The sequence below is a fragment of the Falco biarmicus genome, chromosome 7 (assembly GCF_023638135.1).
Source record: "Falco biarmicus isolate bFalBia1 chromosome 7, bFalBia1.pri, whole genome shotgun sequence".
In the NCBI taxonomy this organism is placed as follows: domain Eukaryota; kingdom Metazoa; phylum Chordata; class Aves; order Falconiformes; family Falconidae; genus Falco; species Falco biarmicus.
In genome coordinates this window covers 62,567,458-62,594,921 of record NC_079294.1, presented here as the reverse complement: position 1 = coordinate 62,594,921, position 27,464 = coordinate 62,567,458, and the positions used below count along the sequence as shown (strand labels likewise).

General features: G+C 41.3%; 1 protein-coding gene across 1 annotated transcript in view; it reads left to right on the top strand.

Moving 5' to 3' along the window:
• The window catches only part of AGBL1 (AGBL carboxypeptidase 1), a 273,140-nt gene that overhangs the window by 64,469 nt on the left and 181,207 nt on the right, over window positions 1-27,464 (top strand). The window contains exons 16-17 of the mRNA XM_056347385.1: window positions 1,200-1,344; window positions 4,799-4,952. Coding sequence (XP_056203360.1) covers window positions 1,200-1,344; window positions 4,799-4,952 — 299 coding nt within the window. The remainder of the gene's footprint in view (window positions 1-1,199; window positions 1,345-4,798; window positions 4,953-27,464) is intronic.

Below are 27,464 nucleotides of genomic sequence, written 5' to 3'. Positions count from 1 at the left end.
TGGATCCTGACCCATGAACCAACCTCCTGGCTTGACCACAAACTTGTCTGATGGTCTGGACATGTGATTGAACCTGTCTGCCATCCCTGAGCTTGCCCTGCTCAGGTACTGTGCGAGGGGACACTGCCCTGCTGGCTTCCATATCAAGCTCAGCTCCCTGTCTTTTAGGGAGCAACTGGTCCTTGCTGCTCCCTGACAGGGAGAGGTTCAAGTCTCTGAAAAGAAGGCATCCAAAAGAGAGGATATTTTGGGTAGCTCAAAACCTGCAAATCTATATGAGTTCATTTTTCCTCTACCTGCAGTCTCTTCCCAAACTTACTCTACTCCTCTTCCTACTCAGCAAAGACCTTTTGATGATATTTAAAATATTTTTATGTATGTTCTACTTTTTTTTACTTTTTTTTTTTTTTTTCCAATTCCTGCAATATCCCTTTTCTTCCTGTGGTGGAACTGAATGGTTGGTTTGGTAGGATGTTCGTATTTTCTAAATCTCCGGGCTTTTACAGAATATTTTCACATGGCATTGTTCAGGGCTGTGAATAGGTACTTGCATCTTTGAGCAAGATAATTTGGATGTCGGAAGCAATACAGCAGTGTAAGCTGAATGCATTAGTTTAAATATGCCTGGACTGTGCTATACATACTGGTATTAGCTGGCTTCTTTCTTATTTGCGCCTTCAAAAAATGAAACAAACTTATGCTATATGAGAGCACTCCCACCCGTCAGCAGCACGTGACTGGCTGTGCCCAGTACTGCTGGGCTCGGTTCTGCCTTTTGACTCCATGCTGGTCCTTGTGTACTGCTGGAGTCTCGAGGCACCCTTGAAACGGGGTACCACCTTAGTCAGCGGTCCTCGCCATCACGATCCTGTTCCCATCTCCGCTTAGTAGAGCCATGGTTTCGCTAACCTTCCTTCTTTCATACAGCCTGTAGGTGCGTTGCTGTGTTACTGGAGGCTGTTGAGCGCTGTGTTATACTGTTGTACCCGGTCACTGCTGGGGTTGGATTGATTGTACTTGGCGTGGGGCCTTCCCAGTCTTAGTGCAATGACTGGTTGAGTTTGAAGCCCATCTACAGCATAAGATGGAAGCTCATTCAGGGTGGATGCTTCTCTGAATGCTTAGTTCTTTCATGGCTGCTCCAAATGTGCATCCAGAAGTGAAAATCATCTACTTCCCCGCTCTTTCTCTTGTTCCAGAAACCACTACTGCTGCAGTGCAACTGCAGGAGGAGGTGTGAGAGGAAAGTGCTACTACACACTCACCTTCAGCATCAAGTTCCCTCATAAAGATGATGTCTGCTACCTGGCCTACCATTACCCCTATACCTACTCTACAATGATGGTAATACTGATACATCCACCTAGATAAGCTAATGGGTCTGACAGGTTGGAGTTGCTTGGGTATGTGTAGATTTTAAGATAGTCTAGAGGACCATTTTCACAGGCAGTTAGTGACCATGGTGTTGTCATTGCCCTGTGTCTGCAACTGCAGCCCCTGCCAGGTCTGAAGCCCAGAGTGCTGTAGGAAAAATTTCTATATAGGAAAAGCTGGGTAGAAACCATTAGCACTTATACCAGTCATAATGCAAACCAAAGATGTCTCCATTTGCTTGGGGCTGCGGGATCCTCCTCCTGAAGGGTGGGAAGCAGGAGGTTAAAGATAACAGCAACTCAGAAGTGAAAGCTGTCAGTTCCTCCTTCTGACAGAAGGTAAGGCTCAGCTTTCAGAGTTGCACCCAGCAGCACCGCCTCGCTGGACCTCATTTCAGTGCCCTGTCAGCTGTCTCCGCTGTGCCGATTGGAGTATCAGTAGGCAGTTGACACCCCCCCCAGCCCTGTCAGTACAGAAACTAAAAGAATACAAGTCCAAGGCATAAATTGTGTTACTGAGTTGTACCAAGTTTGCTTCCTGGGGAAGGATTGGTTTTCTACAGCCTTTTCTGGGCAGGGGTGGATGGTAAGGGAATATTCTGTGAAATGCACCTGGTGTGTTTTCTCTGTGACTGATGTAGGACAGCCCAGGTTCTGAAAGGAAGGTAGAATAAAAGAAGGGAAATAAAGAGTTTTGGGAGTAGCTTTGCTTTGTTGTCAAAGATGATAATAATGTTACTGAAAATGAAGACGCAAAGTTCCAGTGGATCAGTTCCCATTCTTTCTCCCCTCAATTTCCATTGTCTACCCTTTTTATTCTGAGCAGTAACTGCTAGTGAGGGTTAGTAAAGTTTGGGCTCACTTTTTTTTTTTTTTTTTTTTTTTTTTTTTTTTTTTATAATGGTATCAGTTTCCCATTACCAGATGTGAAAGAGTATGCTTTCAAGTGAGACAATGTCCTCTCCTGCTTACTAGCCGTGTTGCTTGGCACGCCAGCATAGTTAGGCTTAGATTAATTCTCACAAAACCGTCTCTTGTCAACTGCTTTGCATCCCATTACAGATGTTCAAAGAAACTGCTTCCAATATCTGGGAGAGGGCCAGTGAAGCCTTCGCTGTCCAAAATATACCTTCCAGCTCACTTCTCATTAGGCTTATGGGCACCAGTTACACCTCAAAATCAATGAGGAAGAGAGTATGCTGCAGTAGTGGGGTTTGACCTATAACCTTGAAGGCATGTATTTCCTACAGTCTGCAGGGGAAAAGATGAGTGTAATACTAAAGACTTGGGTAGGCTTATTCACCACCATACTTTATTACTGAAATGCAGTGCCTCATCATTATTTTACTGTTATTGATTTCTATCTTCTGCTGGCACAAAAGCAAGAGGGACTTGGAGAGTTTGTATGCTCTGGGAATCCCTGAATATCTCACCTGCTCCTGAATGAATAGAATAGAGATGAAAAAGATGTTATTTCTAGACTTGCAGGGCCAAGTATTGAAGTATTTCACTGCCTCTTCAAATCAAATGTTCATTGAAGTTAAAGGGAATTTTGCCATAGGAAAAGTTTAAATGAACTTGGACCCAGTAAGGACCATAAAGATTGGTAAATGGGAATTATAGATGGAAAAGATCGATAGATTGTCATGTCCAGCTCTTTAGAAACAACAGTTTTGCTTTGGCTAATAATTCTAAAAGGCTTCTTTGCTTGGACTAATTTAAAATGTTGACTGATGCAATTTACAGGTTTCCATGTTACTTTAATTTCCACAGTAAATAAACTAAATCAGCTTTGTGCACCAATAAGATTGCATTTTAAAGAATATGTCTACTGGTGAAGTATGTTGGTTTTACATATCAGAAATAAATTAAAAGTGATTACAAACCCAAGGGCTCAATTAAATACATACCGCTTTGGGGAAGAAGATAAACTTGTATATGGAGTTAGTAATTTGAAAATGTTTTTAAATGTCACATATGTTTAATAGTTACAGACATATTTACAGGAAATACACATTGCAGAATCCTATTTGAGCTGGGTGCACTCTGCAGTTCATTATTTTTTGTCCATCAGTAATTACATTTATTTTATGAACAGTAATTTGCCTATTTTTACATCACAGTGTTAATTGTTTGGATATCTAACTGAAATCTCTGTGGCAGCTATACCCAATTAAGTTTCACTGGGCACCAGGAACATAAGTAAATGATTATATTGAGTTCTCTATATCTATATGAGATCTAATAATTGAATTTACTTTATAGAGCAGTATGTTAATTGTTTTATGACATAGATGAGTGAAAATTTCAGTTCTGTGTTTGCATTCAAATGGATACTGGGAAAGCAGTCTGAAAGATGTGAGCTCCAAGGTTTGAGGAACAGGAATGTCTTGTCCCATAAACGTTGGGTAAAACTTAGCTTTAACTTGTAAGGAAAAAAAGTTACCATGTAAGGGTTGTTCGGTGAATCAGTGTGTTTTAGTTTAAGTACTGTCAGGACAAGCGTGCATACTGTGCTACACCTATTTCTACCAATCAAGAGACAACTGGTGTTCCACTACACTTAGCAACACCCAGTGATGGGATTACACTAATTACCACTTGCAATTACAGTGTAAACAGAGAGAATTACACGTCATCTGGTGTGTGGGTGACAAGTGGCTATGTGTCTAATGAGGCGATCAGAATTTGTTCCAAAAAGTCATTTCTTTTAAGCTGCCAATTCTTTTTCTCGAATTCTCAAGAAGCTGGACTTAAGATTTGTTTAAAACTGCCATAAACTTTGGAGGGGCTGGGGGAGAAACTCTCCTCTTAAAATAACTTTTTGGAATGACAATCTTCAAATTTCCCACTCCTGATTGCACAAAATGTTGTTTTCTTGTAAACTTTTTGGCTGCCCCCTGGTGTGGAGTTGTTCCTGAATTCCACTGGCATGTGCTTGACAGCTAACCAGTTGGTTCTATAAACACTCAAACCCAGTGAGTTTTTTCATGTTTCTACACAACCCTTACTAAAATATAAGGAGTAAGCAGTTCTCTTTTGGAAAATTTGCTAACAAAGTCCTTTACATTAATAAGAAAAGCACCTAGGAACTGTTTGGGTAAAATCATAGAATAGTTTGGGTTAGAAGGGACCTTTAAGGACCATCTTGTCCAACCCCCTGTAATGAGCAGGGACATCTTCAACTAGATCATGGCATAAGAGTAAGTAGTTCTGTGCAGCTTCAGTGAACAGGGATGTATTCTGGATGGCTTGTGTATGTTTCTGGGATGTAAAAGGTGGTGATATTAAGTGGTGGAAGAGAGGAGCTGGCAAGTTAGCAAGAGGTAGAATTAGTACCAATAATAACAGAGTTAGTGGAATAAAATCAGATTTTTATTGGCTGTGAACTCATTTATAAATCTGCTTCTTTGCTTGTTTCTCAGTCCCATCTTGATATCCTCGAACAGAACAGGAACCTGAAGAAGGTTTACTGGAGACAGCACACACTGTGCCAGACGCTGGGAGGAAATCTATGTCCATTGCTCACTATCACTGCCATGCCAGAATCTAAAAAAAGAGATGACTTGGAGCAATTCCGTAAGTAGACAAATGAAGCATTAAATAAGATGCTGGCAAGCTGCGGTCATGTCAGCAGTGGCAGTGACAACCTGTTTTGTGAATATGTTGATTTTCTTGCCTTCTTCATTCTGGAAAAAGAAATCTAAATATGGGGAATAGCCAATTACAGTGCTTTTTTTAAAATCACAGATTTACAGAGAGAAGGGAGGAGAGCTGACACTATTTTTTACTTCAGATTTTTCTTTAATGATCTGAAATAATTATAAAGTTCAGTATCAAACATCTCCAACAGCAAGAAACTTTGTTCAAGTAAACAATTCAACAAGAAATTTGATATATTTTTTTGTGTGTGTTGCTGGTCCATATTGAAATGATTTATGTATTTTGAGGTCTCAAACTTGAAAAAAAGAAAAAAGTACAAGAAGAACTTTCCAGCTGTGGGCAGCAATTGAAGTATTCTGGTGAAATTCCAGCTTCTCCAACATGCCTGGTAGATCCATCTGAACACAATATAGCTCCTTGTATTCTGTCCGAGTCCTAACTGATGGCGTACTATCTAACGGTAAATGTTATAACTGCCATGTTATATCTAGAGGTGGTTATTTCTCATTGTGAAAGTCAAAGATTTAGACCTTCAGTGGCGTTGATTAGCAAGATTAAGATATGCAAGTTTCTGTAATCAGCAGCAAGTGACAAGTTGATTCTGGTTAGCATCACATTGGGTTAGCTTTGATTTGAGAGCCTAATAACTACTTATGTGTAGGTTAACTTTTTTTCTTGAGTCAGTGACAAGGCATAAACAGTTTTTCATATTTTTTTTTAATCTCTGCTCTTCACACGTGCATAACATAGGTGGAGAACTTTGAGGGAATGTGGAAATGTAAATTGTCTTAAGATTTGTTTTGGGTGTTAAGCAAATATATATCATTATCTCACTGAGATGTTAGGCTCGAAGTATCCAAAAGGATTCTGTTGATAAGAACCACGTTTCTGCAGAATTCTACTTGCAGCAGTATGTGGTAAACATGAGTAGGACACCTTATAATGTCCACGCTATATGCATAAACTAAAAGAAGCTCAAATACTGGAGTTGGTGAAAATTATTGCTATCTTTTCTAGTTCAGGTTTAGAGCACAGTGACTGCAGTTATGCTGACATTACAGCGTCATCCTGAGCTCATACCCTCTTATTATAATAATTGTATTATAAATTGAGCATGTACCCTGAATTAGCAAATTTTAGAGTTTGAATGTTCTTTTCTAGATTGAAATCTTAAAGCAAAATTACCAAGTACAGGCTACATGGGAATTCATACGGTGCATGCACATACACTGCTTTAATGGCAGGAATGGGAAGCAGTGTCAGAGAGAAAATTGGGTTGTTAGTGTTGCTATTATTAATATTATTTACACCATGATGGCACCTACAACACATGATTAGGGGGTTTGGCTGTGGTGGGTGCTGTCCATGCCTGATACAAAGAAATAATTCCTGCCCTTAAATACTTCTGTTCTGGGATAATGATGATATAGAATGGAAAACGAGTGGGTGGGAGCTGTGCTGGGGGATGTTGGTTATATAAATAAACCTTTGGCACACTGCAGATGATCACCTGGTTAGATGTCAAATGTTGACAGCAAGTTTTAAACTTCATGGTGGAAGATCTTAATAGGGAAACTGAAAGAAACTGGAGTTGGAATATTTTATTTGAGGATTTGAGCCATCCAGAAGAGACATGCAATCAGCCAGTTTTTCTGCCCCAGTGAGTACGCTTTTCCAATGAAGGTACAAAGCAAAAGCTAAGCTAAGACTTGATCAAAGCAAAGACTTGGAGTGGATCAGTGCTAAACACTGAATTTCAGCACCTTTGGCTTTGAAAGGACCTTTGTGAAATGTGTGTTTTGTCATAGGAAAGCAAAAAAACCAATTTCAACATCTCCAGCATTTTTGTAAAACAGTGTTCTTGCTTTCTGACTAACCCCACAACATGCCCAGGTCTGCAGTCACGTTGATACAGTGATCAGGACTAAAAGAACTGGAAGGAAATCGTATATATCTGTACCAATGGAACTAAAGCAGGAATAGTTGGGAATGTTTTCACATTTGGCACCAGAGACAAGAGGGAAACATAGCTGCATACATTGATAATGTGTCAGGCTTTATACCATCTACAGTCATTGGGGCTAGCCCTGAACTGAAACCTTGTTGTGCCAGGTGTGGTACAGCACGGGAGAGCAGACAACCTCTGTGCATGCAGGACTTACAGCCTATATTCAAGACAACTGAGAGGCACAGATGCTGAAATGACGATCGTGAGGAACTGACAACACAGTACTGACCAGCGCAGTAATACCCCAAGAATTGCACCTCTTTTAGGGAGTATCGTGATATAAATGTGACAATATTAGGAAGTGGTGTCATTTTCTGGAGCACTGTATTCTCAGAATGTATCAGAATGCATCTTGCAGAGTTAGAAGAGAGGCTGGCAGTTTTTCAAAGGTCATTAACCTGTCTGTGAAGGCAAAGCTTGGCTAACTTAGCACAGATTTGCTGAAAGATTCATAAAGGATCTATGAGCAGTTTGGACAGACACTTGTTTTGAATGCTTCAGGCTGTTGTAATATTAAGTATCTGAGTTAAAATTCCGATTATGTGGCTGAAATCCTCTTTATTTTCAAGAGAAGGAAATATCCCTTGGTTTGTGATATTATGTGAATTCAGTGAGAGCCTGAGTGCTGGCTAAAATACCATGAAATCATGTGCCACTAAACAACTCTTCCTCTAAAGCTTTGAAATGCAGTAAGATTGAGGACTTCCTAGATCTGTCCATGAACCAATTGAACTCAATCAAAACAGAACGTGTAGAAAACCCAGTTGTCTGAAATGAAACAGAAATTGTATGGGGGAAGACAGGGTCAAGGCAAGGCAAGTCAACACAGTTTCTCTCAAGTTTCCAAGAATATAAAAGTAAGCACCAATACTCTTAGGTGATGAAAATATTTGTTGTTTTATCAAGCAGAGGAGCAGAAAGGCAGCACACCATGTTTTATGCTGTGGGGTTGCCTCTAGGCAAATCTGAATAATCACGTATGTGTTTATTTTTTTTTAAGCAGCTTGGATAATTATGGCTTTTGGGGACGCGCTTAGCCTAATTTGTGCTGGTTTGTGAGGCTTTGATCAGCAGTTACTTCTGTTTTCTCATCTTGTATGACATGCCCTTCTCTCTGTGAAGTGGTTTGGCTGATGGAATGACCTATATGTCGGTATTTTCCGTGCTCAAAACATAACTCAAAAGCAACAACGTAGAACTAAATGTGAAGGCACCAAAGGGTGGAGTTTTTTTCAGAAATAACTCCCGTTGGTTTGTACAGTCTCTGTGCATCTGTATTTCAGCTTGAGAAGTGAAATGGAGCTCCAGCACTAGGGAGTTTGGCGCATGGGTGATGAATGAAAATTGATAGCCCTTGTTCTTTCCTCCTAGTTCTGACCAATCAATAGTTTTCATAAGAAATAGTCATTTTGCTTCCTATCAAATGTCTTATTTCTCCTTTGTTCATTGACTAATCTGTACCTTAAGAGATTTTCTGTAATGCCAGCGGCACAGGTAAAACACAAAGCTCGCCAGGACTTCGTAGCTGTTGGGCGTGATTGTACTTAGATACTCTAAATCCTTCTGTAGTATGGACACATGGGGAGTAGGAAACATCACTGATGAAGAGGCATTGGGTGGGTGAGGAGTGTTGGGAGGACAGCGTGATCAGCCCATAAGGAGTGCAGTGGGAAGGAGTTATTGTGATACTGGAGGTGCTGATGGAGTGGGAGCAGCCCAGGGACAACAAAGGACAACAAAAGCAAACCTCGGTGTCAGCTGTGCTCTATTTTCCTTGCTCAATTCTTTCAGATTGGTCTTGTCAGGCTTTTGATTAATGTGGCCCAAGGATGGTTAAATTTGTCTGAGTTAAATTTATTAACATGTGCCTTGTTAATAGGAAGCACAAGCCATGCATGCTTGCAGGCAGTGTACATTCACCGCATACTGAAGGCGAGAAAAATGGGCTGCTGTTTTCCTTCATTATGCCTTGTTTATGTGCAGCTTTGATATTCACTTTAGGCTCCTTTCTCCTTCCTCTCTATCTCCCCTTTATGCGATGGTGGTGTACTGAATAATTTTTATTAAATGCTCCGTTCTGAAACTGAAATGAAGAAAGAAAGCAGTGAGCCAGGAACTCTTCAGCTCCTTGTGCTTTGCATCCGTTATGCAACAGCTCAGTTACAAACAGCACAATTCCCATGTGCACTTGATCAACATCTGTGTGGGTGCCTGAAAGCTGCAGCAGAAAGTCCGAGGCTGGTCCGTGGTCCTTGATGGGCTTTGCAGCTTGTACAAATGGAAACTGGGAGGGCGTCTCTTGTTTTTTGTTATTGTTATTTTAAACTTGCCCTTCCTGTCATCATATGGATGCTGAGCATCCAGCAGGTACGGATGTCTTTGCTACTCATTGTAACTCCAGTATCCCCCATAGTCTTGTGGTAAAGATAAAGCCATTAGTTTTCCATCTGACTGTGAGTGGGAAGCACTGATGATAAGACAAGGGCCTGCTTTTTGTCTCCTCTGTTATCTGTCTTCACCATGTTCTTCTTTCCTACCTCTTTATTCCTTCTCACAAAGAGTAAGACTCGGCAGATTTGACCTTCCATATTATGCACAGAGCTTTTCCTCAAGGACTGTAGCTCTTCTCAGAAATTTTTAATCACTGCTCCTCTCCCTGCAACTCCCTGCTCCCCGCCTCCCGCAAAAAAAAAAAAAAAAAAAAAAAAAAGGCAAGACAGTTTTCAGCAAGCTTACATGTGTGGTGAGCCTGTACACTCCACCTGCTTTGGATATGGAATTATCAGATAGGAGCCTTTGAAAAGGAAGGAAGTTGGCCAGTGGAGAGGAAGGAATGGCTGGACAGGCATCTCTTTTGTGACTTTGTTCCTGGCTATGTAAGGTCTAGCCTTAATCACTGCCTAATGAGAGTTAAAGGGATTTTTGAAGGGAGAGCAATTCCAAACATCTTTTAGACCATTCTCAAATGAATGCAGACACAGTGAGAATGATAGAGCTTCCAGCCTTGGTGTCAACTCCCTGCTCAATGAAGTTAATAGGTGCTTGCAGAGCTCTGATTTCTTGCATTTGCCACATACAGCCCAGTGAAGGTAGTGTTAACAGCATGCACTGTGCGCAGTAATTGCTTGCAAACCCTTAATTCACAGTGTTACACATGCAAATGTGCAGTAGTAACTATGTCCTACCAAACTCCCAGGCAGACGGCTGACTGGACCCTGCAAGCTGTAGGTTACTGTTGTAAGTGGCAGAGCAAAATGGACAGATAACTCTAAAGATGTGCACGGAAAAGATCTAAACATGCATATACAGGCAATGATAAAATTGTCTTCTAGTTAAGAAAGTAGTGGACACTGATACGTTGCTAATGTTAACAAAGTGATGGAATTAAAACCACCAACTGCAAAGTGACTGATCGGAGAAGGACAGTTTACACTGTGCTGTTTTGAGCTTGCCATAGGGACGTTCCTCAGGAGGTGTCTCGTGGCTGTGCAGAGCTGGGGTCGGTTAGCTCTCGCCTTTAGTTACGGAAGGGAAAAGGGAGCACACCTCTGCAGTGATGTGAGGTACAGTAGGTGCTGTTCTGGTTAATGTTAATAGAGAGGAATAACTGAAACAGACCCAAAGGAATTCCTTAGAGGAATGAAGATTTCAATGGGTCTAGGGTGGTACAGCTGACTACCTCCAGCATTGCTGTGTTCTCAGCTGAAAGACACGAGCATCATATATTGTTATGGGGGTTAATCCTGCATCCACTGAGAACAGTGTCACTCCACAGAGTGGGGTGAGGGAGTCATTGTTTATGGTACCACAAAGAAAGTAATTGCAAAGCTGTCTTCGTGGCTGGTGGTACTGTTGTGATTCCCATTAATAATACTGATTTTGAGGTGTGTTATGAGTATTTCTGCCAGTCTGGGGACACCCCTGATGAGTATCCTTTTAAAAATGTGTAGCATCATAGAGCTAATTTGTGGAGTTTAAAGTTAAACCTAATATCCAAGCTGACTAGCAGAAGTGGTGAGGGAAATTAAACAAAATATGACACTAGCAAATGGATTTACATCTGTAATAGCTGTCACTTTGAGTTGCCCTTCTATCATCATATGTCCTCTTTATGCAAGGCTGGGAAAACCGTTATGAACATTATCATAAAAAGATAATGACACCTGCTTATCTTATCTTAAATTTAGTCTTTTGGGGAATTGAAATACATTTTCTGTCTGAGTCTAAACATGTTGCTAAAGATGGAAAGAGTAATGTTTTTGGCATAGGTGCAGCAAGGTTCTTGTGCCCTTTGAATCTGCAGATGCTCCTAAAACTGGAATGAGGGATAAAGTGAGACAAATGAGGTGTGTTTACTTGGTCTCATCTTAAGCCTACATAATCAGACAAACATAGTTGCTGCGAGAAATACTCTAACATTTCTCAATTTGCTTGTATAAGCTATTTAGAAGGTTGTTTTGCAACTTTGATCTTTTCTCAGACAGAAACAAACCCTTTACCTTTAAATATAATTTGTAGCAAAGAGCAATTTCTGAGCAAAGAACAGCAGAGAATGTGAATTGCAGAGGCCACTTAGGCAGGATACTGGGAAATAATGATCATGTGGAAAATGTACACAGTTTAATTAAGCACATTGATTAAATCAATATGATTCAAACAGCTTAGTGCTCCAATCAGCTTAATCTCATTAAATGTAATTCAGGCTTCGATAATTGATTAATAATGCATTATAGTTTATGAATTATTGACTCCAAGTTATTATAACTGTTCCTGCTCCCTGCATGGCAACCTGTGTTGCATGTTAATTATGACAGGCTCAAGCTCTCTTCTCTTGAATAACTTTTTCAAAGCTGGAGATGACATATCTCCTAGTGCAACAGGGATCAAATTAGATCAATGCCTTATTGGAGTTAGTCCGCCCCAAAGGAAAATGCACTCTTTAAAGGAAGCTCTCATGTAATAATGTTGAGATAGGGAGGTAGAATGACCTGCTTTGGTTGGTAATGATCTCTCAAGCAGCCAGAAGAACTGCCTGTAGCAATTCAGCTGGAGTGCTAACCTGGCATTGTGCTGGTTGGAAACAGTTCACAACAGCAAGCGCATCTGTTGTTGTTCTAGTGTCGTTGCGTGCCATACCTCCTCCAGCGCACATGCACACAGTATAGCCAATGCTGCTGAACCCTTAGGTCACATTTTTATGCCAAATATAGAGCGATCCAGTTCCCCATGTTTGTTTGGATGCTGAGTGTTTTTTGTGAAAAGGACTGATAGGCTTTTATAGTGGAATTTCTACACTGCAAGTGTCATACAAGAAGAACCATTGCTACTATTGATGAAAATCTCAGGAGAGAAACCAAGAATTGAAGCAAGCCTCCACTCCTCATGTGCTCCCCCCCCCCCGCATTAGACTGTATTTCCACTGAATGTGAGCAGAGGATGTTGTCTCAGATAGATTGTCTTTCTAGCTATCTAGGTACTTAACGTGGTCCAAATAGCAATCTTATGCAGAAGGAGTCCACCAGCATTAATGTTTCCTTAAAATATTCCATTTACAGAACCCGTTCTGCTTTTTCCTTTCATCTTCTATCTCTACTCCTTATTTGTGATTATAGTTCAAAGTGAACAGATTTTAGTGTTTATAGAAATTGAATGACGTGATCATTATAGCAAAGCATGAAGAAAAATATTTTTTGCTTTATTTTTGCATCTGCAGGAGTGAGTTTTGCATTTGTGCATTCCCTTGAACTGAAGATTTGGCTCTTAATTTGCAGGGATCCCAGGCAGAGGTGCTGGTTCCTCTCTTGCTTTGTACCAAACAGTTTGGGTTTGGTGACAGAAAGACTCAGCTGTTGTGAAAACTGTGATCCTGTTTTAATGCAGTAGTGAAGGAAAGCTGAATCAAATTGTCATGTATTCTATAGTGTTAAGTAATCACAGAATTGAGAATACGAATTCTTTTTTCCACTTGAATAGGCAGTTTATTGAGCATCTGAAGCCAAAACAATGATCTCCAGATAGGCAACATTTATGGAGTGTGCTCTAAATATCTTGAGTTGTCTTTTAATTTCAAACATCTCTCTTTTCTTTCTGATATCCCAGTCACAACAATGTGGCAGCCCATAGAGAAAAAGAGCAGACAAAATCCTGCAAAACTATGTTCCTGTTTGAGTATCCAGCCTGCTGCCATAAAGGTGGAAGCTGGTTGAACAGAAGATTAAATCTGTGAGACAGACACATGGCTGGCTGCAGACTGAGGCCAGAGTTTTTCATGATGTATCAACTGCTCTTTGAATCCCAGCATTTGGTGGAACGGACTCAGCCAGCACAGCTTTGACACTATGGTCAGCCTTCTGTGAGTTTGGCAAACATGTATTAATATATTGAATCCAATTAGTCAAGGCAGCAAGCAATGCACAGAAAACAATGAACAAGGACACCAAAAATGGGCCTTGAAGCTTAGGCAGCCACCACAGTGTGTTTTGCAAAGGGATAAAGTAATGTTAGGGTAATGTTCCTTTATTTCCCACCCTTCGTCTTATGCAGCATGGTAGCAGAACAGCCGTCTGAAGTGAGATAATTGGTACTGCAGTGGCTGCTCTTCATTCATCTGTAGTGTTTAGTTTTATGCCTTTTTTTCTTTTTTTAAATAACCTTCCTTCTGGAATTTGGAGATTTGTTCTAATCCCTTCCTCTTCTCAGGAGATAGTGCTACAGAATTTTCTGCTGTTTCTTCAGCACTTGTTCTGTTACCTTTCCTTCTTTGAATTATAACAGTCTTGTCTTTGTCCCAAGAGACCTATAACCTTTGCATGTCCTTTCCAGAAAAGAAATGTTCTGATTAACAGCAGCATTTTCTGGAACGTAAGTTAGCAATATTGTCTTGGTTGGTATGGACCTGGGCTAGAACATCAGTAGTGCTTAGCACCAGCTATGCTCCAGTCTTCTAGAATATCAGAGCCTTTTCTGATACGCTAATGAATTAAACATCTTGAAAATCTAAACCAGCACATATCTTAGTCATAATTATTTTCATTTGTAATTGGTTTGTCAAGTGTCTCAGGAGTGTCTTCTCACAGGAGCCTGGTACTACTTGTATTTTTGTTATAAGGCATTGAAAATTATGAATGAAACCGAAAACAGTTTGGTCTTACATATTCCTTATATTGCTTTAGAAATGTACAGCCAGCTGCTGGGAACACACCTGTCTTGCAACACCGCAGTGCCCTGGCCTCATTGCAGTGGAGCTACAAGCTTCCACAGGAGTGGTACATCACCCAAATTCTTGCCTTAACAGAAGGGGAAGAAAAAACCATCATCTTTTCTCCTTAGGTGGAAAAAAATCGGATCAAACCTGCAGATGATGTGCTTCCAATGGCCAATCTGAGTATCTGGTAGAGGTATTGAAATACCGCCCACCAGAGCCCCCAGGCAGCTTTTACTCCCTCAAATGGTGAACAGGCTTTGAATTGCTGCTAGGTTTCTGTTATCAGCTTCAAATCATGGCATGAAAAAAACCAACCAACCAAACCCTCAACAAAAAACCCCAACAAACTTCCTGTATTTCAGTGAGCTGCACATTTCCCATGCCTGGCCATAAATTCCAGTCACACACTGTCCTGTGGGGCATACACTAAAAGGTCAATGTGGTACTGTATAAATTAGCCTGAGAAGCATTTGAATTGAGTTAAATCTGTTCTCAATGTGACAGAGATGGGCTCTATGAAGGAGGACATAATTTTAGGGTCAGATGGACTGCAGAGACTGAATATTGTTACGAGCAGCGTGCTTACTAAGGGGTGAAAAGTTAATACTTGTGCCTCAAGGTAAAAGCAGAGGTCAGGGAAGGTTTTTTTTCCAGCTGGTCACAATATTGCCCAATTGGTCACGTGTCTTACTGCACAGGTCATTGTTTTTCACAAATTACAAGGTGTGGAACACCTGCTGATGCAGGATATAAAGTGGGTTGGCCTGAAGGTAGTTTGGTTTGCCCTTAACACCTGTGTTAAATCAGTTCCTTTGGGGCAGTCTGTGGATCACCCTTGCTCCCTGAATAAAAGGCCAGTAAGGTGGTTCCTATAGCCTCTGGCATAGAAACCTGCTGTAAGGTAAGAAATGGGAGTTTTATAATGGTAGAGGTGTTGCCTGTGTGTGATTGGTTTTTTGGGGTTTTTTTTTGTTTTGTTTTTGTTTTGTTTTTTTTTTTTTTTTTATAAATTATTTTTCCTGTCTTCTCTGCCCTGTCTGCTCTAAGGCAGTGGAGAAGCACTCTTCGAAAAAGAGGGGATGAGCCGCTGGGCTGTCCCAGTGACCGGTTGTTCTCCTTTCTGTTTGGTTGTACCTTCTCATCGATAACTCCTAGGCAAGCTGTGGTCAGGGAGTAAGGGGCAGGACAGCTGGCAGGTTGGTCTTGTGAAAGAGTAATCCATGGCTGGAAAGCTCACGGAGCACAGCATGTGTACCAGCTGCTGTCAGACCCAGACAATTGCGCTCGCTGTCGTACGGTGTAGCTTTTGTCTCCGGTTCGATATTTTTTCCTTACTGGAACAGAAAGACTGTTCTGATACACAGATTTGAGCTATGTACATATTGCTTTCTGATGATCTTATGGGAACACACTGTTTTTTGACTGGACCTGGATAGAAAGATTGGGAAGAGTGGGCAAAAATTGGGCTCTGCCACTCTGCTAGCAAACCGTTGCTTTTAGTTTGGGAACCCAGCTTGGGGACAGTTTAAGGGAAGAAGGTTGTCTTGCACAGATTGATTTAAAGAATTTCTAGGCTGTGACAGTAACCAGAGTGCATTGTGCTAGCAGGGAAGGCTGCTTGCTACTCTTACGTGTTTTTTCACGATCCTATGAATCTTGCGTTTCTCACTCTAACATTAAGCTTCTGCTATGCATAGGCAAACCCTTCCTCGATACACAGAACTAACAGACTGTTGGGAAACAGTGTGGGTGGTGTTATAACTTTCATATTGTCTTCACCTTTACCCTTTTAATTTGGGAAGTTTCTTGGTGCTTTTAAGTCTTGGCTGACTGGTTTGGAGAGTCTGTCTATTGCGGCTCACTTTAAAATAGAAAAGTCATTCACCTGATACCTCAAGGCTTTCAAAACTTTCTGGAAAACAACGATCCAATTTCTGGATTTAATGTTCCAAGCTACACATTTTTGTCTGATAAAGGCTGACCTAGCTTGTCATGTGTTACAAATGATTGGAGTTGTTTGGATTGCAGGGAGCAGCTTTACCGCATGTTTGCCAGAGCTGCAAGCAGATACTTTGTTCAGCTACTCTGCCCACATCTGTGCAAGGGGGTCTACGCTCACATGAAATGTAGTAAATGGTATTTCTCAGTGATGATCCTAATATTAATCTGCCTGAGAGCAATAGTGAGCAAGGAGGCATTTTTGCAATGCACTATGTATATTTGTTTTTCTCCTGTTGTTTTATCTGTACTTCTGAACACCTGCTATTTCTAATTCCCACCCGTAAGTTGATTTTGCTGGGAGGGTCTATGCAGATTTCTGCCTAACCTGTTTTAACTGAGTTTAATTTCCCTAATTGGAGAACAGGATCCATTGCTATGTGACTGATGCAGCCAATCTTATACCCGTAAAAATAAGTACAGCAATTTATTGAAACTAGTAGCTTGCAGACACCACAGGCTGACACTTCTTGTGTCTTATAACTGACAGATTTTAGAAACAAGTATTTGTCATTAATGGGCTGTAATTATACAGCAATACAAAAATGAAATAGGATCAAAAATACTTCATAATGATTTTTAAATGCTGTTCTGTTAATGAGAGGGTTTGTCCATCTCTACATCAAAGACAAACTTGTTAGCTCTCTGAGCTTGCCCACCTGTTTCTAATGCAGAAATAGAAATTTCTAATAAACAAGGGGAGACAGCTGCTATGTTCAGACTGCAAATGTGCTGATAAGACCGACTAGTTGACGAGCGACATTGTAGATACAGCAAAGTGCTCCAGTGTTTGCAGAGAGCTAAACTTGGACTTCTGTATCATTCCAGGGCATTTATTATGTGGCTGTTGGATATTGGGTTTTAGCTGACAGAAAGATAGGTGCGTCAAGTCTCTTTCATTCTAGGTAATTTTGGGTTTTCTCTGATTTCCTCTGCTTCATTTTGATATACGACTTTGAAGAATTAGGTAGCAGAAGAAACAGTACTAGTCAATGTATCTCTTATGTCTTTTGGCCTTCCAAATAGAAGGAGGGGGGGCAGGTTGCATTCTGAAGTCACCAGCTACCTTTTAAACCAGTAAACAGACCTCTTAATGAATTGCTTTTCTGTTTTTGTCAGGAGTTTTTCTTAAGGTGTGTGGCATTTTAGAGAAGTTCCATGATTTTTCTGCCTGCTCAGTCTTAACTTTAGGTTAATGAACTTTGCATGATTGAATCAGGCCCCAGAACCAACAGGACTTGTTCTAGATCTTAACTCTGTTTCCCAAAGAAGGCGTTTTTTCAGTGACATTCAGAAAATGGTATCTATCAAATCACCAGCACATTTATAATTTAATTTGCTCTATCAATTGCAATTGTTGTGCTACTTAGCTGTGGAGGAAAAAAAAATGTTATTTTTCTTGCCATTTTAGAATTCTTTCTACAAGACTTTTCTTTCTTCATTGAATTTGTTTAATGAACTGTTTTGAAGATTTTACTGGCTTAGCCTGGGCTAGGTGCTGCTTCTGTGTCTTTGAAATAGATGAGATTTAACAAAACTTTCTGCCAATTTTATTTAAACATGACAGGGGTACAGGTGGTAATTATGAGTTGATGAATAAATTGGAACGGGTACATCGGAGAAAGAAAGGACTTGTGCATGACTTGGGGGGGAAACATTAGAAGGCATCACTGAGTGTTCTTTTGAGTCTCCCAAATGTTCTAGACTTTTATTATTATTATTATTATTTTTCTAGAAAACCAGAGACGCCTACTACAACTTCCTAATTCCTTTCCTTGTTCTTCCCTTACTGCTTTTGTGTCATCTTTCACTTTCTCCCCAAGACTGAAAGTGCAATGTAATAGTGATGGATGCAGGAATATGATAGCATTCTGCAAATGCATGTGTTCAGTGCTAATTCTAGGAAGGGTGGGTGGGTTTCAGAATGAAAATGGGAGCTGTGTTGTAGCATCATGGTATAGGACATCTAACACAACTGAGAGAGGATATAGGGTATAGTATTCTATTCATTTTCACGGCTAATGAAAAGAGGAGGAGTGCTTTTAAGTAATGGATTATGTAGAAATTCTTGGGTGAGCATGGATGGCACAGGATACTTCATGACTGGAACTTAGGAAATGGATGTTAAGCTTCCAGCTCTGTGACTGATTTGTATTTTATTCTCGGGCAACTTCCTTGATTTTTCTGCAAATCCCTGCTTTCTACACTTGGAATACACTTGAAACACGTAATCTTCAGTCTGTGAAGTGTTTCGAGAGAGGATGAGTGAGATGGAATTCATTATTGGTGGCATCAGACTGACCTTGGCAGGTCTCCCAAAGGGTGTTTAGGTCCCATGGTTTAGCACCTAACAGAAGACTGTAACTCATGATTGAAGTGGAGATGAAGTAGATCGATAGGAGGGCAGGAAGTCCTTAAATTCCTTGTGGCTTGGGCTGCACCTGCCAGAAATAAGAATGAAGGGAGGATTTTATCATAAAAAAGAGGCTGTAGTGGATAATGTAGCAGAAACTATCTTGTGACTTGGTTTTTCCTTTGTGCTTGCTGTGCTAGAGGAATTTCTGAAAAATGACGTTTTCTTGTTTTTTGTAGTGCTCCCTACCCCTGTAGCCTGGTGTAAAAGGTGCAGCTGCAGCCGGGGTCATTCCTTCCCCTTCCTGACCAGCAGTGGACAGGGTAGGCTCTAACAAGATTAGTGTCTCGACTGCTTTGTCACTTCAGTGTTGCAGGTCACCCTAACGCAGCTGAGGAGTTTGTATTGCGGCAGAGTGGGAAAGTGCATTTAGTAGAGCAGGCGTTGAAGGCCGTTCTGGAAACGCAGTCCTGTAAATCCTGGCCTCTGGCAGCCCGAGCTGTTTAGTTATGTTTTATGAATCAGGTCATACTGTGTCTGTCACAGCTTCCAGATGCCAAACTCCTTCTGTGACAGTTTTGTCAAGCATTTTAAAAGGGCACAAAAACAACAGCCAGAGGGTCACCGTGAGGCACAACTCAACACATGGGAATTGTTCTTCACAAAGAGCAACTGGCCAGAGGCAAAAGAATGAGCAAGAGACAGATGAAGGACTTTGGGGTCTCAGTGGCTGCGGTGCCCTCATTATCCCTGTTCTCTCTGTGTTTAGCACTTAGTGAACGAGCAATACAAATGTAGTGACATGCTTATAGTTTCTGTGCTGACATAGGTGATGGACCTGCAAGTTATGCAGCATGTCTGTAGCTAGACTTGAAACAGTGTTCCTGCCCATCAGTGATGACTTGCTTAATTTCATACCCTATATCGTACCCTTTTAATCAGAACATTCCCGGGACCCACCTTCTAGCTTGTCGAAGGTCTTTTCTCACCAGTTGAGCTATCACTTGCAATGCAGATACCATGACCTTATTTGTCAGCCTATGAAGATGTAACTTGAAATTAGGCTCAGCTCAGATAAAATAATTGCTGTTTGCACAAAGGGTGTTGCTGGTGAGATGCTCCCTGTGAGGCCATCTAACCTGCCTGAAATGTAATTTAATAGAGAGAAATCAAATAAAATAAATCAAATTAAAGCATGCAGCTAATGCATGCAAACTCTAAAATTAATTTGGCTTACAAACAGGCAGTGAAACTGAATAGTTGATTTCTTCATCCATGAAGGAGGCACACTAAATAGTACAGAAAACAAAAATAATTTAAGAACAACTTTTGATTTTGAGAGTTGATGGGGATGTTAGATGGCAGGTGAAGGTTATTCTTTGATGTAAGGTATTTCTCATTATCTGTATATTCTTGCAGTTAGAAAACATCCATTAGAAGTCTCTTCATATTTTGAAAACAAGGTATCAGCATAAGAAGCTTTGTTAGATATAACAGGGAGATAAATCATCTTTTCAATGCTAGCCATTAGCTTGTCATGACCATGATTTACAGGGTTTTTCTTTTATTTAAATAACTGTTTCTTTTAAAAGCATTCTGATAGTTTACAGAGCGGAAGATGAAGTGGCAGTGAAAGCTCTGAAATATAATGGTTTCAATATGAGTGCTTCTTATGGCAAGTGAGAGAAACTAGCTCATGCCATGGATTGTACAGGCTCTAAAGAATGGCTGAGGATTCTGTGACAGCAGCAGTTGGAAAAGTTCAAAATTCTACTGGGGAAATGTTGGGCTGCAAATGCAGGAAGGCACTGGGACTGAGGAAATGTACCCCAGTATTAGCTTCATGAAGCTAGTCTGTACAACAATGCACATCAGAAATTCAAACTGATTAGCAGCTGTTACTTGTGCTGTTAAATTATTTGCCTAAAAGAACCTTCTGGGTATTTTTTTTTCTTTAATAAATTGAATATCACTTAGGAAACTATGAAATAAAGAACAAAACCTCTTGTGTGAAAACTCCCACTTTTGCAATGATACATGGAGTGGTGAGGAAGGACATCTCATGTTTTACTTCTACTTGTGTTCCTTCTGGGATCGCCAAAACTGTTTTACAGCCTGACTCCTTTATTCACAAGTAGCTTTTTCTGTGCTTTGTAGCAACTTGTGGGGAAAAAGAACATTTTTTTCCTTTCCCTAGCCTTCCTAATGTCTTACTTGTAAGAAGCAATATTTTTTCTCAACCAGACTACTAGTCTTCCTAGCTTGATGTTTCAGTCCCCATAGTGACTGATCTAGGAACACATCATTCATTAGAAACAGTTTTGCTAGCATCTGAAGGGAAGAACTTGTTACTGACTTAGGCAGTGACTGCTTAGTGTCTTACCACGTGCTGCTTGAAATTTCTGCATGTTATCTATTTTATGTAGTGGCAAATTTTGTTCCACCTAGTTTTCTGTCAAGTATTCTGGAATTCTGATTATGCTATATGATCCTGATTCTTTCTTCATCCTCAGGGTATTTCAGTAGTAGAACTGCTTGAAAATAATACAGTATGAGCTTGCTTATGAACTTCAATGTTCATCTCTATTAGTTTCCTTGGGAAACTTATGTTCTACTTATGGCCTAAACAACTAATGTGAGCTCTTGATCTGAGATTTGAACACAAGATGTTAAAACACTGTGTTGTTTTGAGGGTACTGGAGGGCCGTAGGGAAATAGAGATTAGGACCTGCCACCTATACTAGATCAGCTACTGGTATGAATTAAAAAAAAGAAGTTCCATTTATCATGTTGTAGACATGAAGTGCTGGTGCCTCCCGCTTTGGTCTTTATCAAAATAAAACCTTATACATAGAAGTAGGCTTCTTGTCAAGGCTAAAGTAGGCAGGAAGCTGTACCATTCAGGGGTGGACAGTAGGATAGTTTTCTAGTTTAAAGATATTTCTGTGTCATTCTGCTGTTAAATACTTTCAGTTTAGTCCAACTCTACTTTGCGTCTTTTACACAACGTGTCACATAGTCTAGAAGATTAAAAGTGGTGCTGCTTATGTCGTGATACAAGATCATTGGGCCAATATCAGTTTTGCTGTCATGATGATTCAATTGAAAGAGCTTTTATGTTGCTCCCTTATTTGCATTCTCTTGCCTAGTTGTTTGGGGAGTTCAGCTAAGAACTTGTCACCAAGACAAGATTCATTATTCAAAATTGGGAGACAGTTTTACCTTATCAATTTCTTGTCTGTAGAAAGAGAGAATTTCCTTTGGGGTCAGCTCTGTGAAATGCAGTTTTAAACTTTAGGATAGACTTGGACAGCAATGATGTAAAAGTCAATTTAGTGATGCCACAAACGAGGTGCACCTGCAGAAGGGCCTTTACTGTGAAGTTGTTGACACAGTGAATTGCTAGACGATGTCTTTTGTCGACTTGTCTGCTTTCTTTCCTTTTTCTCCTGAGTTTTCCATACGTAACAAAACATACAAGCTAAAACTCTCATAGCTTGCTTACTGCAGGAGAAAATTTTTAAGAAACATTCCCTGCCAGGATATTTCTGGAGCAATGGAGTGATAAATATCAAATCAAGTGAAGAATAAGAATTTAATTTTTCCCATCAGAGCCAATCTGATGCTTTTTATCGTAACAAAAATTGATATTTTATCCCTTTGATAATGAAAGCCTCTGATTGCACTTCCTTTTAATATATTTTATTTCTTACAAGTCATTCCCTGAGGAAGACCTCAAGTCAGAGGCAGAGATGGATCTGTGCCTCTTAAAGACACAGCACATATTTAAGAATAAACATTGCTTTATGCCGTAGGTGGCATTAGTTGTGTTTTAAATCTGTTCTGTATAGACAGTTTATGGGCAAAAGAACTCTTTAGTATAGAATTTGTCTTTTGTAGAGCAGGAAACCTTGAAGGACTACACAGCAGTTAATTTATTTTCCTGTTAAATTTGGCTATTATTCCCAGTGATGAAAAAAAACACTGACAGGTTCTCCGTTTTCCATGCCCATTTTAGGGCTAACAGGCCCCAGTGCAGGTCCTAGGTTGATCTTAGCTTGCTGCAGTTGCAGAAGGACTGGGAAAAATATTGAGATCTTCACACAGTTTTTTATCATTCCTCTCCTACCTAGGTTTCTAGAAGGAGTTTTTTCAGAAAAACAAGGGCTTCAGAACTGGAACCATTGAAATTAGCAAAGAAAACAAATGCCTGTTGGGTTATATTTGTCCCCAGCTAGTGCAAGATTGTTGTGTACAGAATGGCTTCTTGTGCTCTGGGCAATGTGGTTTTAATATTAACTTCTACCTCTCCACAGGGGAGACTCTTCAATATAACTCACTGATATTCAGCCTAAATGTTCCTTTGTGAAGTTACATCCCATTAACCCTGGCTTCACCCTAGTTTAGTACTCTAAGCAATTCCTGTTGCTGCTGTGCCTGTTCTCAAAGTGATGGCAGTGAAGGGTATGGGGTATTACACTGGGGTAAAGGCTGTATCTCATAAGCAGGAGATGTGGGTCCAGACATTACTCACAGTGTGAAAGCCATTTACTCCTAGAGTGTGCTCTGGGGGCATCCCCTCTGCAATCAACTCCTGCTGCAGACTGTCCATCTGCTGCCCTTCATTTCTGTATAGAAGCTATTAATGCCATCCGCAGAACTGGGGACATGGCTGGAGGGCAGTTCATGCCTCAAAATTCACAGCTCAGTGATGCTCTGCCCTCTAGGTGCAAAGTCAGCTTGATCCCTTTAGGGATCAGATACTCAGAGGTCTCTCTGGCTAGGGACGTAACTAAAAAGTGCAGAGTTCTTGCTCTTACAGTGTGGAAATGTGCCTTGCAAATGAGATAGATGGGCTGTGAGTTCGTGGTGGGTATATAGAATTAAATGTAAAAGCAAGGGGTGAAAATATTGCTGTTTTGGAGCTGAAGCCTTATTAAAGTCCTGTCTGTCCTATTTGTGCAAATTCTTTCTAAAGTATCGTGTGTCACCAAAATCCCATTAAACTGTCACATAAATTATCAGAGTTTCCTTTTTCCATCACTGTGGATTACCCAGGGAGATATTTTTATGACAATGGAAGCTTTTTCAGCCTGCTCCTCCTGCCTGATTTAATTTCAGGCAAAATCCTTCTCGCAGAAAGGAGCCCATGGATTTCATAGCTCTATGGATCTCTGCACTCTGCCTGTACACAAGTTATTCTGCAGATGTCTGCACTTCTTTCCTGCCTGCACCTTCTTTTGGGCATGGGACAGTCCGGGGCAATGCTGCCACTTCTCTAATCATACTGAATAAGAACACTGTGTAGTCAGTTTTGATGGACCTCTGCTCCAGTGTCTTCCAGTCTTCTGAGCATCCACTGACTGGTTCTTTTCTTGGGCCAGTGTTTGTTACCTTTATATGAAAAACCCAGAAGGTAAAAGAGTCACACATGTACCTAACTTGAAAAATTTTGGTTTTTTCCCTACTTAACATGTCTCAGAAGTCTTGAGTCTCGGCAAGGCAATCTGTGTTCCTTCCACACTGGCTGAAAAACATACAGATTGATAGTCAGGCCATGGCAGGACCAAATACTTGAGTATCTGAAATTGCATGCTGCCATAGAACAAATTAAGGCCATAATGTGCATGTTATAGAAGCAGGGGATGATAGATCCTTGCCTGCCATTGATAGATAATCTGGAGCTCCTTACATCAACTAGCTAGTTAATCTGTTGGGAGGACTCCTGGAGCTGATCCTAGTGTTTGCTTCTAACCTCTTTATCAGGGTACCTACAGAGGAGCTGGGAGCTGGTAGACTTAAGGATAATAGAGGGGCTTTGGAAGATAGTTACTAATGAAAGGAATCCCGGTAATTATATTACAGAAATTTTAAAGTAGCAGGACTGTCACGAACTGAGCAGGCAAGAACTTTCCATAAATGTTTCAGATCCCTATGTGGGAAGAAGCCCAAGTGATGACAAAATATCATGATGATGAAATATTTCTGATTAGTTGCTAGTTAGTGGCTAATATTTAACATACTTTAAAGTGGCTAACATTAAGTAGTAATCAGACACATTGCATCAAGGAGATCAAAGGAGATGGCTGAGGTGCCCTGTGGACTGGATTCCATCAGCTCTCAGACACAGAGGTAATTTCAGAAGACTAGAGGGGAATCTTGGACGAAATTTCTAAAGGGGTAGCTAGAATGACGAGGCCTATGGCCACCTAGGTACTGACACTGTTCTGGGCACTGTGGCAGAGTGGCTTGTTGTAGGACCTTATGAATAAGGACCTAGCAGAAGATAAAATGAATATGTGGGCATGCCAATGAAGGCAGTCAAGTCCCTACAGTTTGACTTACCTGATAGACAGTAATTCGTATTTTTTTTAGTGCAACCTAGTCCCAGTGAACAGTGAGAACATCTGATTGTTGTCTCTTTCTAGCAGCCTTTTGCAATGTAAAGGCTATCTCCTTCCTCTGTTCGTCTTTCCTTTCTGAGTTTAAAACCCATTTTCTCCAATTTTTCTTCATAACTTATGACTTCTGCATTTTTTATCATTCTTAATGACCTCTTCAATTTTCATTGCCTTAATTTTTAAACTATGGTGGCCAGCAGTAAGCACAGCACTACCGCTATTTGTTTTTGTTCGTTGGGTTGAGCAGAGCAAAGTAACAACGTTCCTTGTCCTAGCTGTGACCTTGCCTGTAGCTCGTCCCAGGAGAGCTGCCATATTTGGGACTGCTTTGCATCACTAACTCATCTGCTATAATCCCCTGATCCTTCTTGGCAGTACTTCTTCCTAACCAGCTGTCCCCCATCTTGATTTGATTCCCTTAGAATCTGGCTAAGGGGAGCGCAGAGACCTACCAGGAGCCCACAGTTCCTGCAGGAGCAGCTGAGGGGGCCTGGGCAGGGCCAGGAGAAATGGCAGGAGATTTAAAGGTGGTGTAACCAATGCTACTCCCCAGCTGAGGCGAGCAGCTCCGGTGCTGGCCTGATTCGTGGTGGTGCGCCCCAGCATGGTGCATGGAGGGGGTCCTGGGCTGGGGAACCTCAGGGGAGCCAAGAGACCTGCCAGGAGTCAGCAGCTCACACGACAGCAGCTGAGGAGAGGGCCAGGAGCGATGGCGGCCAAGCCCCCCACACCTATAAAAGCCCTTGGGGAGCACTGGCAGACGGGGCCTGGTGGGGCGGCTGGCATGGGAGGGTGTGCAGGAAGGGCTGGGGCTCTGCCAGCTCCACCAGGGAGCAATGGCATCCACCAGGGAGCAATGGCATCCACCAGGGAGCAATGGCATCCACCCAGCAGAAAGCCACGGCCCCTATAAGCTCTGCACCCGCAGCCCAGGCAGGGCTGTGGTGGGAGCAGGCGGCCGCCTCGGTGCGGGCTGCAGGCCGTGCCCGGTGCTCCCGGCAGTGCCGGCGGCAGCAGCCCGTGCTCCTGGGAGTGCGCTGGGGAGAGAACCCTCTGCTCGGTGTAAGTGCAAGGTTGCTCACATTAGCAGTCTAATAAGGTAGACAGCAACAGCTAGATGGTTTCAATTTGAAGCTGGATGCTATCGGAGCAGTTCAGGGGGTGTGCGGAGCGGGGCAGGATACACCGGTGAATGTTGAGCTGGCGTATCCAAAAATGGATCATAATGCAGTGACTGGAAATTTCAGCTAGATTAATTCAGGTATAGATGCTTGCTTAGGATGGAAATGTTAGTTAGAAACTGAGACAGTTTCCAAAAAGTTATAGTAGAGTTTCCATGGGAGCAAGTTTTGAATACAGGATTTGTTTCTTCCCCAATCTTCAGCAAGAGGCACCTTTTGATTTGAACAGGAATTAGTTCACATGGGTTTCCTTTGGCCTCAGTTGTACATAAGGTCACACTAAATAATAGGGGTGGTTCCTACTGCCCTCAGAGCTTGGGGTTTTACAGTCTGCCCAAAATGGGCTTGACAATTTGCTTACCGATTTCCTGGAATTAAGAACCACGGATAGCAGGATGTCAAGCTGCACCGAGGCTGGGCAGGCTGTACCCATGTTCAGGTCCCTGATCATCTCTGATTCAGAGGTGAATGAATTCATAAAACACATGCACAAAAGGAGGTTGCCAAGCAACTTGGAGCCTGAAACTCCCCCATCAAGCTACGAAGGTAGAGAACAGGCAGCTGAGGCAATTTGTAACGTTCACTTCTTTGCCATAGCTAACAGTAATAATGCATATAATATAGGCTTATTTAAGAAGGGAATAGCTCATTGATAATTCTGAAAAATAACAGCTGGTCCTGCCAGACTGTGTATTTTGCCTCTGTCTTAAGATGTGTCTGCTCTTTGGAGCATTTAACCAAAAGCAGGGTCAGCAAGGAGACAGCAATGTTGGGGTGGGGGGAGATGGGTAAAGAATTACTCTGTCTTAAGTCAACTGGAAGACTGACAACTATTGGAAGTTTTAGGAGGAGGGTAAAGTGTCTGACACAGATTCTGGCTCAGGTCAGTCTTGTGTTTTCTGTGATTTCAGTATTTGATGCTTTTTACAAAGATACTGTAATATATTCTTTGTACGTCACACCATATCCTGTGTTCTCTTTGACTTTGCATGACTATGCAGCCTTGGGCATATCAGATGTATCCAGGACGGGATGCAGCTGTGACATGTGGAAGAGCTACGTGTTGCTCCTCCTGTTTACCCATCGTTTGACTCGCAGAATACCCTGTTAGTGGCCACAACTAAGTTGGAAGGAGAGTTCACCTTTCTCAGTTTCTGTATACTATGTCCTGGGGTAAACTTGACCCTTCAATTTACGTAATGTTCATCATAAAGTCATGCTGTATTTAGGCAAAAGGGAATAAAATAATTCTATGTCTTAATGGTGCTGGGCTTGGGTAAAGG